Raw genomic sequence first — 13,006 nt, 5'->3', positions numbered from 1 at the left:
TCCTTATTCTTCCTACCAAAATGCACCACCTCACACTGATCTATATTGAAACCTTTAGTCATTAAAAACCCTAGATCCTTGATATTTGATTGGCTCTGTAGAAATTTGAGGACAGTATCCTTGGCTGGCAAGTCTGGTGTCTGGTGTTTTCTGACGCTATGGCCTTAGATGCTGGACACCAGAAGTTTCCTCCCCTCCTTCTCCCCGAGTTAAACATGACTCAATTATTGAGGCTCACAGCCAAGCCCAATTTCTCCCTGGCCCAGCATCTCCTGCCTCGCAGGGGTCCACTGGAGTGCAATGAGGCGTGGAAGTGATGGCTGGTATTTCCGTCCCCTTCCCCACCCCAGTCCCATGGGGGCACTGAGACCAACGGTGGAGGGTCCTTCCCACCTCACCATGGTGGAGATCAGCTAGCTCAGCGCAGACCAGAGACTGAATCAGGATCAGCGAGTTGCGATGATCTGGAATGCGCTGCCTGAAAGGGCGGCGGAAGCAGGTTCAATCGTGGCTTTCAAAAAGGAACTGGATAAATATTTGAAGGGAAAAAATTTGCAGGGCAACAGGGAAAGAGCGGGGGAATGGGACTAACTGGATTGCTCTTGCAAAGAGCTGGCACGGGCTCGATGGGCCAAATGGCCTCCTCCCATCCTGCAACCATTCTATGATTCCATTCCCGGTCTGCGTAACTCAGCTACTCATCGGATGACCTGAGCTATTTTTTTTAAAACCCACTCTATCCCACTCCCACTCCGACCTCTCTGTCCTCGGCCTCCTACATTGCTCCAATGAAGCTCAACGGAAGCTCGAGGAACAGCACCTCGTCTTTCGATTAGGCACTTTACAACCTTCCGGACTCAACACTGATTTCAATAACTTCAGATCATAATCACTGCTCCCATCTTTTCAGACAGCAGGTGCTGGTAACGGTTCTGCTGTTGCCATTTACACCTCCTCCAGACCCATCTTTTGTTTCTTAACCTGTCCCATTACCACCCTCCGTGCCTCGCACCATCATCCCTTTTGTCATTTAATCACTCCTGCCCTCCACCCTATCACAGACCTTCCCTTTGTTCCTTCCCTCCCTCCTGATCAGATCAGCCATGATCTTATTGAATGGCGGAGCAGGCTCGAGGGGCCGATTGGCCTACTCCTGCTCCTATTTCTTATGTTCTTATGTTTTTATGTTCCCCAACCCTTCTTCCCTGACTTTGTATTGCTTATAAACTGGTAAATCTCTGACTACTTCCAGCTCTGAGGAAGGGTCATCGACCTGAATCATTAACTCTGTTTCTCTCTCTCCGCAGATGCTGCTCGACCTGCTGAGTGTCTCCAGCATTTTCTGTTTCTCTTATTTCTGTTAGTAATGTTCAGTTCGTAAAAGGGATTCCAGTCAGACAGCGTTTGAGCTGAGAAGGAGAGGCCACAAAGGCTTTTCCCTCTTAGCTCCAGCCTTGAAAGGGCACCTGCCATAGAGGGAGTGTGAATCAAGTTATGGGGAGTTGTTCTTGTTAAAACTGAAGTTATTGTAGCCAGTTGGATGAGGTAATCAAGAAGGCCAACGGAATGTTGGCTTTTATTGCTCGGGGGATAGAATATAAAAACAGGGAGGTATTGCTGCAGTTATATAAGGTATTGGTGAGACCGCACCTGGAATACTGCATACAGTTTTGGTGTCCATACTTAAGAAAAGACATACTTGCTCTCGAGGCAGTACAAAGAAGGTTCACTCGGTTAATCCCGGGGATGAGGGGGCGGACATATGAGGAGAGGTTGAGTAGATTGGGACTCTACTCATTGGAGTTCAGAAGAATGAGAGGCGATCTTATTGAAACATATAAGATTGTGAAGGGGCTTGATCGGGTGGATGTGGTAAGGATGTTCCCAAGGATGGGTGAAACTAGAACTAGGGGGCATAATCTTAGAATAAGGGGCTGCTCTTTCAATACTGAGATGAGGAGAAACTTCTTCACTCAGAGGGTGGTAGGTCTGTGGAATTTGCTGCCCCAGGAAGCTGTGGAAGCTACATCATTAAATAAATTTAAAACAGAAATAGACAGTTTCCTAGAAGTAAAGGGAATTAGGGGTTACGGGGAACGGGCAGGAAATTGGACATGAATTTAGATTTGAGGTTAGGATCAGATCAGCCATGATCTTATTGAATGGCGGAGCAGGCTCGAGGGGCCGATTGGCCGACTCCTGCTCCTATTTCTTATGTTCTTATGTAATACTTCCAGGTTTACAGCACCCGCAGGATTTTTGCTTTGGTTCTATATTTTTTTTTAACGTTCAGCAATTGCCACATTGAGCACCGAGGGATTAAATATACAGAAGGACGTTCCGTACCTCATGAGGTTTTCTGTCGGGCCGACTCTTCTTCACACCGGTTTGCGGCATTTTTGTGCTGACTTTGCTTATCTGGCCCTTCGAAGGTTTCCTCACCAGATGCCGGCGGACCCCGGGGTTGTCCTCGAATCGGTGGCCTGGAGATGAAGAAGAAAGACGAGGACGGAAACCTTTAAACCCAATCGAGGGTTTTGCCTGGGGTCATGCAATCAGTATGACGCGTTTGCAACCAGTCTCCTGGCCTCCCCCCTCCGTGGTGCCCCCAGTTCCCCGCGTTCCCCCCACCCCACCACCACCACAGCAACACATCACATTCACGGCCACAATCGAGAATTCTAATGGGTCAAAGTGGGGCTTTTCAGTTATTTCAGGGAAATGTTGTCCTCGGGAAGCCACTGATGGTCGCGATCAAGCATCTCCCAGGAGTCTAGCGGGTTCCCCGTGCAGGGCCTCAATGGACCAAAACCCTTTCCCCGTAAATCATTGCATGTAATCCCAGTTAAATAAATCCCTTCCTGTTCACTGCCACTGTGTAGAATTCTAATGGATCATTGTGGGGTGGAGGTGGGGGATGTCGTTTTGGGTACAGCCCAGACTGATGGGTTGAAAGTTTCCTCTGCCTGCTGGTTCCAAGGTTCTGACATAAAATATGTTTGGAGGGCATCTCATTCTAATTCCTTGTGGGCAAAGGCCTGCAGCTCAACACTGCCCCTAATTAACTGGCACTAACAAGCGCAGAGGCCCGAAAAGAGGCCGCAGGACGGCTTGTGCAGGTAAAAGGAAAATGCCACACTGGTACAGTGGGGGGGGCGCGCTCTTCACAGCTTCGAGCCGAGGCATGGTCTTGGGGCAGAGCGGAGGGAGTTTTACTCTGGATCTGACTGCAATGTACCTGACCTAATGGATCAAACTCCTTCCCATTCACTCCCATTGTATAGAATCCCAATGGACGAAACCCCTTCCCATTCACTCCCATTGTATAGAATCCCAATGGACCAAACCCCTTCGCATTCACTCCCATTGTATAGAATCCCAATGGACCAAACCCCTTCCCATTCACTCCCATTGTATAGAATCCCAATGGACCAAACCCCTTCCCATTCACTCCCATTGTATAGAATCCCTATGGACCAAACCCCTTCCCATTCACTCCCATTGTATAGAATCCCAATGGACTAAACCCCTTCCCATTCACTCCCATTGTATAGAATCCCAATGGACCAAACCCCTTCCCATTCACTCCCATTGTATAGAATCCCAATGGACCAAACCCCTTCCCATTCACTGCCTTTGTATAGAATCCCAATGGACTAAATCCCTTCCCATTCACTGCCTTTGTATAGAATCCCAATGGACTAAATCCCTTCCCATTCACTGCCTTTGTATAGAATCCCTATGGACCAAACCCCTTCCCATTCACTGCCTTTGTATAGAATCCCAATGGACTAAATCCCTTCCCATTCACTGCCTTTGTATAGAATCCCAATGGACTAAATCCCTTCCCATTCACTGCCTTTGTATAGAATCCCTATGGACCAAACCCCTTCCCATTCACTGCCTTTGTATAGAATCCCAATGGACTAAATCCCTTCCCATTCACTGCCTTTGTATAGAATCCCAATGGACTAAACCCCTTCCCATTCACTGCCTTTGTATAGAATCCCAATGGACTAAATCCCTTCCCATTCACTGCCTTTGTATAGAATCCCTATGGACCAAACCCCTTCCCATTCACTGCCTTTGTATAGAATCCCAATGGACTAAATCCCTTCCCATTCACTGCCTTTGTATAGAATCCCAATGGACTAAACCCCTTCCCATTCACTGCCTTTGTATAGAATCCCAATGGACTAAATCCCTTCCCATTCACTGCCTTTGTATACAACTGGTCAATGCCGGCAATAATGCTCCACATGAGTCTCCTCATTCCAATTTCATCTCACCCTATCAGCATATCCTTCTATTCCTTTCTCCCTCATGTACTTATCTAACTTCCCCATAAATGCATCGATGCTATTCATCTCAACTACTCCTTGTGTTAGCGAGTTCCACATTCTCACCACTCTCTGAGTAAAGAAGTTTCTCTTGGTTTCCCTATTGGGTTTATTAGTGACTATCTTATACTGATGACTACTAGTTTTAGACCCCCCCACAAGTGGAAACATTTTCTCTACGTCTATTCTTTCAAACCCTTTCATTATCTTAAAGACCTCTATCAGGTCACCCCTCAGTCTTCTCTTTCCAGCATGTTCAGCCTTTCCTGATCAGTATATCCTCTCAGTTCTGGTACCATCCTTGTGAATCTTTTTTGCACCATCTCCAGTGCCTCTATATCCTTTCTATAATATGGAGACCAGAACTGTTCACCGTACTCCAAGTGTGGTCTAACCAAAGATCTATACAAGTTTAACATAGCGTCTCTGCTTTTCAATTCTATCCCTCTAGAAATGAACCCCAGTGCTTGGTTTGCCTTTTATATGGCCTTATTAACCTGCATTGTTATTTTTAGTGAAATGTGTATCTGCACCCTCGGATCCCTCTGCTCCTCTACCCCATTTAGCCTCTCATTATCAAAGCAATCCCAATGGACCAAACCACTTCCCATTCACTCCCATTGTATAGAATCCAAATCGGCCAAACCCCTTCCCATTCACTCACAGTATATAGAATCGCAATGGACCAAACCACTTCCCATTCACTCCCATTGTATGGAATCCCTATGGACCAAACCCCTTCCCATTCACTCCCATTGTATAGAATCGCAATGGACCAAACCACTTCCCATTCACTCCCATTGTATGGAATCCCTATGGACCAAACCCCTTCCCATTCACACCCATTGTATAGAATCCCAATGGACTAAACCCCTTCCCATTCACTCCCATTGTATAGAATCCAAGTCGGCCAAATGTACAGCAGATCTTAAACTGCTAAACTTTCTCTCCTTAACTAGCAATCCGTTAGTCGCTGGGGTTTGAAGTGCTCCCTGCAGAATTCATTGGCATTGCTGACTAGTACTGGCATTCAATCAACTCAATCCACCAGTTAAAAGTTAGCATACCTCAGACAAACCCCGCCCCCGCCTCTACCTGCCAACCTCTCCCACTTTCTGTCTCAAACTTTCTTCCTCTATTTTTTCCGAACTTTTATCTTTGCGTCTCCTTTGCTCCTTGTCCCCCGTCCGACACACTCTTCCTCCTCCCTGCATCCTCAATGTGATGAAATCGAGGGTTGATGCCTCATTTCCTGGCAGGAGGTTGTCGGTAACCAGAGGGCACAAATTTAAGATCATTGGAAAAAGAACCAGAGGGGGGATGAGAAGAAAATTTTTTTTCCACAGTGAGTTGTTGTGATCTGGAATGCGCTGCCTGAAAGGGCGGTGGAAGCAGATTCAATAGTGACTTTCAAAAGGGAATGGGTATATAATTGAAAAGAAAATAATTTGCAGGGCTATGAGGAAAGAGCAGGTGGGACTAATTGGGTAGCTCTTTCAAAGAGCCAGCACAGGCACGATGGGCCGAGTGGCCTCTTTCTGTGCTGTATCATTCTGCGATCTCCTTCTCCAACTCATTCATTTCGAAGGTCTCCGAGGTGCTTCTCTCACTCAGTCTCCCCTTCCTCCGACCATAAAAATCCCAAGCTTGGCGTCACTTGATCCTGACTGCCTGATGTACCTCAAATTCTCTCCTATTCATCTCAGCCTTGGGGGTGCTTGGCATTACGAGACCCGTCTCTTCACTTGTGCTTTCAGAAATCAGAAAGGGCGTCAGACTTAAAATTGTGGGGGGGGAGTTGGTGAGGTAGCTGGGAGATTGCAAAATGGTGATGCCAATAAGACCCTTCCCACAAAGTAAATGATTCTGTTCATATGACCGATACAGAGCAGTCAGGTGTGGTGAGTTAGACAGAGAGCAACACTTTGGGTTGATTGAATAAATAAAGACTGGTTCCTTCAACACTCTTACAATTAAACCAGGCGGGAGTGAATGGATCCCTTTTACCCGCTGTGTACTGTACATGTACAGGAGCTGACACTGAGACACACACGGACCGTACAGTACCAGACAGGCGTGAATCGTTCCCTTTTACCCGCTGTGTACTGTACATGTACAGGAGCTAACACTGAGACACACACGGGCCGTACAGTACCAGACGGGAGTGAATCGTTCCCTTTTACCCACTGTATACTGTACATGTACAGGAGCTGACACTGAGACACACACGGGCCGTACAGTACCAGATGGGAGTGAATCGTTCCCTTTTACCCGCTGTGTACTGTACATGTACAGGAGCTGACACTGAGACACACACGGACCGTACAGTACCAGACAGGCGTGAATCGTTCCCTTTTACCCGCTGTGTACTGTACATGTACAGGAGCTGACACTGAGACACACAAGGACTGTACAGTACCAGACGGGAGTAAATCGTTCCCTTTTACCCACTGTATACTGTACATGTACAGGAGCTGACACTGAGACACACACGGGCCGTACAGTACCAGATGGGAGTGAATCGTTCCCTTTTACCCGCTGTGTACTGTACATGTACAGGAGCTGACACTGAGACACACACGGGCCGTACAGTACCAGACGGGAGTGAATCGTTCCCTTTTACCCGCTGTGTACTGTACATGTACAGGAGCTGACACTGAGACACACACGGGCTGACATAAAGTAACAATAAACAGTAAATTGTTTTTTTAAACTGATCTTAATTTATGATAAAGCACCTCTGAATACTCTTGAGTACGATTGTCCTGGCTCCTCTCTGTACCTATACGTCTGCAGTTAATTGCACTGAAGCTCTATAAATGTCTGTTAGAAAATGAAAAAAATTATTGCGAGACGGGAGCGCTTCTTATCAACGAAAATTAGTAATTTAAGTCAGGTCACATCAAACCTGTTGTTGAGCAGGACTGAAGAGACACCAATAATGGAAGTTTATATATCGAATAATGGATTCCCGGGAGTGAGTTACAGGCTGGAATCTAATTGGTTCAGGTGGTTTATATATAGAATAATGGATACCTGTTCAGTACATACAGCTCTCCCCGTGTAACACACTGTTCAATTCATACAGTTCCCCCGTGTAACACACTGTTCAGTACATACAGTTCCCCCGTGTAACATACTGCTCAGTACATACAGTTCCCCCGTGTAACATACTGTTTAATTCATACAGTTCCCCCGTGTAACATACTGTTCAGTACATACAGTTCCCCCGTGTAACATACTGCTCAGTACATACAGTTCCCCCGTGTAACATACTGTTTAATTCATACAGTTCCCCCGTGTAACATACCGTTCAGTACATACAGTTCCCCCATGTAACATACTGTTCAGTACATACAGTTCCCCCGTGTAACACACTGTTCAATTCATACAGTTCCCCCGTGTAACACACTGTTCAATTCATACAGTTCCCCCGTGTAACACACTGTTCAGTACATACAGTTCCCCCGTGTAACATACTGTTCAATTCATACAGTTCCCCCGTGTAACATACTGCTCAGTACATTCATGTGCCCCATCTACATTAGAAGTTTTGACAAGCGAAGGCGATTGTTCTGCCAGCACATTGCCCATCCCTGGAATTCACACAGGCAGTACTCTGCAGTGTCATCGCGCTCTACTGCACAGGCCATTCAGTGCGAGCGTCTATTAACATCCTGAATCCACTGCGTGCACTTGCTCACTGGATATAGAAGGAAAACTATCAAACACTCCCAGGGCAGGTACAGCACGGGTTAGATACAGAGTAAAGCTCCCTCTACACTGTCCCATCAAACACTCCCAGGGCAGGTACAGCACGGGTTAGATACAGGGTAAAGCTCCCTCTATACTGTCCCATCAAACACTCCCAGGGCAGGTACAGCATGGGTTAGATACAGAGTAAAGCTCCCTCTACACTGTCCCATCAAACACTCCCAGGGCAGGTACAGCACGGGTTAGATACAGAGTAAAGCTCCCTCTACACTGTCCCATCAAACACTCCCAGGGCAGGTACAGCACGGGTTAGATACAGAGTAAAGCTCCCGCTACACTGTCCCATTGGTTTTGATCTTGCAAATGTAAGCCCGCTATTCAAGAAGGGAGGAAAAGAGAAAAGCGGGAACTACAGGCCAGTTAGCCTGACATCAGTCGTAGGGAAAATGCTGGAATCCATTATTATGGAAGTGGTAACAGGGCACTTAGGAAATCATAATATGATTAAGCAGAGTAAACATGGTTTTATGAAAGGGAAATCGTGTTTGACAAATTTATTAGGGTTTTTTGAGGATGTAACCAGCAGGGTAGATAATGGGGAACGATGCAGTATATTTGGATTTTCAAAAGGCATTCGATAAGGTTGTTACACAAGATAAGGGCTCATGGGGTTGGGAATAATATATTAGCATGGATAGAGGATTGGTTAACGGACAGAAAACAGAGAGAGTAGGAATAAACAGGTCATTCTCAGGTTGACAGGCTGTAACTAGTGGGGTGCTGCAAGGATCGGTGCTTGGGCCTCAGCTATTTACTATCTATATTAATGATTTAGATGAAGAAACCGAGTGTAATGTATCCAAGTTTGCTGACGACACAAGGCTAGGTGGGAAAGTAAGCTGTGAGGAGGACACAGAGTGTGCAAAGGGACATAGTTAGGTTAAATGGACAGGTTAAGTGAGTGGGCAAGAAGGTGGCAGATGAAGTATAATGTGGGGAAATGTGAGGTTATTCAATTTGGTAGGAAGAAAAGAAAAACGGAATATTTTTTAAATGGTGAGAGACTAAGAAATATTGGCACTCAGAGGAATTTGGATGTCCTTGTCCACGAAATACAGAAAGTTAACTTGCAGGTACAGCAAGAAATTAGGAAGGCAAAGATATGTTGGCCTTTATTGCAAAGCGGGTTGGAGTACAAGAGAAAGTAAGCCTTGCTACAATTGTACAGGGCTTTGGTGAGACCTCACCTGGAGTACTGTGTACAGGTTTGGTCTCCTTATCTAAGGAAGGATATACTTGCCTTAGAGGCGGTGCAACAAAGGTTCACTAGATTGATTCCTGAGATGAGAGGGTTGCCCTATGAGGAGAGATTGAGTAGAATGGGCCTATACTCTCTGGAGTTTAGAAGAATGAGAGGTGATCTCATTGAAACATGTAAGATTCTAAGAGGGCTTGACAGGGTAGATGCTGAGAGGATGTTTCCCCTGGCTGGAGAGTCTAGAACTAGGGGGCATAGTCTCAGGATAAGGGGTTGGACATTTAGGACTGAGAGGAGGAGAAATGTCTTCACTCAGAGGATTGTGAATCTTTTGAATTCTCTACCCCAGAGGGCTGTGGATGCTCAGTCGTTGAGAATATTCAAGACTAAGACTGATGGATATTTGGACCCTAAAGGGATCAAGGGATATGGGGATCGGGCGGGAATACAGAGTTGAGGTCGAAGATCAGCCACGATTTTAATGAATGGCAGAGCAGGCTCGAGGGGCCGTATGGCCTACTCCAGCTCCTATTTCTCATGTTTCTTATGTTTCAAACACTCCCAGGGCAGGTACAGCATGGGTTAGATACAGAGTAAAGCTCCCTCAACACTGTCCCATCAAACACTCCCAGGGCAGGTACAGCACGGGTTAGATACAGAGTAAAGCTCCCTCTACACTGTCCCATCAAACACTCCCAGGGCAGGTACAGCTCGGGTTAGATACAGAGTAAAGCTCCCTCTGCAATGACCCATCAATCACTCCCAGGGCAGGTACAGCACGGGTTAGATACAGAGTAAAGATACCTCTACACTGTCCCATCAAACACTCCCAGGGCAGGTACAGCACGGGTTAGATACAGAGTAAAACTCCCTCTACACTGCCCCATCAAACACTCCCAGGGCAGGTCCAGCACGGGTTAGATACAGAGCAAAGCTCCCTCCACACTGTCCCATCAAACACTCCCAGGGCAGGTACAGCACGGGTTAGATACAGATCAGGAAGGTGAATGCGTGGCTGAAAGACTGGTGTGGGAAGCAGAGGTTCCATTTTATGGGACACTGGCACCAGTACTGGGACAGGAAGGAGCTGTACCACTGGGACAGGGTCCACCTGAACCGGAATGGGACCAGGGTCCTAGCGGAATGGGTAAATGGGGCTGTCGATAGGACTTTAAACTGGTAAGACGGGGGAGGGATCTGGTGAAAATAGCATAAGTCTGAAGATAAAAGAAATAGGAGATGAGAGTAAAGGTCAGACCAAGGTAAAGAATAAATGGTCAGGGAACAAATACAGTTATAGAACATGAGTACAAAATGGCTGTTAAAAATAAAGTGAGCGGAACAATTGTTAAAAACAAATTTAATTGCCTGTACAGCGATGTGCACAGCATCCGAAACAGAACAGGGGAACTGGAGGCAGTAATTCGGAGCGAGGATCCAGATGTGGTGGGGATAATTGAAACATGGGCTACTTAAAGAACAGGATTGGCAGTTAAATATTACAGGATATAATGTGTTTAGAAAGGATAGAGAAGGAAGATGGGGTGAGGGGGGGTGGAGTAACTGGATTAATTACAGACAACATAATGGCAATAGAAAATAGAGACATAAGTAATATTAAGATAGAAACCGAATCCATATGGATTGAGACAAAGGATAAGAAGGGATCGATCACATTAATAGGGGTATTCTACAGACCACCTAATGGTGGAAGGGAAGTGGAGAATGAAATATGTAGACAAATCTATGAAATGAGTAAAAAACATCAATAATCATGGGCGATTTCAACTACTCCCAAATAAACTGGCAAGTAGAGGTAGGGAAAGGGGAAAGGGGATGGAGTTTTTAAAATGTGAACAGGACTCCTTTCTTACCCAGTATGTGAGAAGCCCAACAAGAGAGGAATCACTGCTGGGGAATGAACCAGAGCAGATAAGAGAAGTAAATGTAGGGGAACGTGTAGGCAATAGCGATCACAACATGATAAGGTTTAAAATAATGATTGAGAAAGACCATAAGTAAGACAAAGACCAAAGTAATAGTTTGGGAAAAAGCTCATTTTGCGGGGACGAGAAGGCAAAGCGGAAAAAAATTTTGACAGACAAAGAGATAGAACAGCAGTGAGTGATATTCAAAACAGGGATCAATAGACTTCAGGAGAAATATATTCCTCTAAGAAACAAGAACAAACTAGCCAATAATGAAACACCATGGATGAATAAAGAGATAAGGGTAAAATTGAAATGAAAGAAAAAGGCATACACTGAGTACACAAACAATAAATGAGAGGATGACATAAAGGAATATGAAGAGGTTAGGAAGGATGGCAAAAAAAACAATTAGGAAGGCAAATAGGAACAACAAAATTAAATTATCAACGAATATAAAAATAAATAGTAAAATATTGAACAGACACATAAATAACAAAGGAAAAATCAGGATAGGGATAGGGATAGGGATAGGGCCACTGAGGGATACACACAATAAACTCACAGGTAATGACAGCAAAATGGCAGAAATATTAAATAATTACTTTGCCTCAGTATTTACCAGGGAGACTAACATGGTGGGCAGGACATTAGAAGAAGAGATCAAAAAAGATATAAAGACATTTAAGATAGAAAGGGGGGAGATAATTGATAAACTAATCAAACTTAGAAAGGATAAAACCCCTGGTCCGGATGGATTGCATCCGCGCATATTTAAAGAAGTTCGGGAGGAGATAGCAGAGGCACGATTACATATATATAAACATTCATTAGGAAAGGGAATAGAGCCAGAGGACTGGCGGACAGATAATGTTATTCCTATATTTAAAAAGGGAGATAGAACCAGTCCAGGGAAATATAGACCAATTAGCTTAACATCGGTGGTAGGAAAGATAATGGAATCTTTACTCAAAGATGTAATAGAAAAACATCCAGAAACTGAAAATATAATAAAGAATAGTCAGCACGGATTTCAGAAGGGAAGGTCATGCTTGACCAACCTTATTGAATTCTTTGAAGTAACAGAAAGGGTAGACAAGGGTAACATAGTAGATGTAATATATTTGGATTTTCAAAAGGCCTTCAATAAGGTACCACATAGTAGACTCATGACTAAGGTCAGAGCATGTGGAGTCAGGGGACAAGTAGCAGAATGGGTAGCAAGCTGGCTACAAAACAGAAAACAGAGAGTAGGGGTTAAAGGTAGTTACTCAGATTGGCAAAAGGTAGGAAATGGTGTTCCCCAAGGATCGGTGCTGGGACCACTGTTGTTCATCATTTACTTCAATGATTTGGACTCAGGAATCGGAAGTACAATTTCAAAATTTGTAGACAACTAGAAATTGGTTACAGCACGGGTTAGATACAGAGTAAAGCTCCCTCTACACTGTCCCATCAAACACTCCCAGGGCAGGTACAGCATGGGTTAGATACAGAGTAAATCTCCCTCTACACTGTCCCATCAAACACTCCCAGAGCAGGTACAGCACGGGTTAGATACAGAGTAAAGTTCCCTCTACACTGTCCCATCAAACACTCCCAGGGCAGGTACAGCACGGGTTAGATACAGAGTAAAGCTCCCTCTACACTGTCCCATCAAACACTCCCAGAGCAGGTACAGCACAGGTTAGATACAGAGTAAATCTCCCTCTACACTGTCCCATCAAACACTCCCAGAGCAGGTACAGCATGGGTTAGATACAGAG

At 45.2% G+C, this 13,006-nt stretch overlaps 1 protein-coding gene across 1 annotated transcript in view; it reads right to left on the bottom strand.

Moving 5' to 3' along the window:
* The window catches only part of LOC137323484 (anion exchange protein 3-like), an 86,119-nt gene that overhangs the window by 18,290 nt on the left and 54,823 nt on the right, over positions 1–13,006 (bottom strand). Inside the window, 1 exon segment of the mRNA XM_067986994.1 lies at positions 2,347–2,483. Coding sequence (XP_067843095.1) covers positions 2,347–2,483 — 137 coding nt within the window.

Source organism: Heptranchias perlo, chromosome 7 (assembly GCF_035084215.1).
Source record: "Heptranchias perlo isolate sHepPer1 chromosome 7, sHepPer1.hap1, whole genome shotgun sequence".
NCBI classification, from domain to species: domain Eukaryota; kingdom Metazoa; phylum Chordata; class Chondrichthyes; order Hexanchiformes; family Hexanchidae; genus Heptranchias; species Heptranchias perlo.
This window is presented reverse-complemented; position numbering and strand designations above follow the sequence as displayed.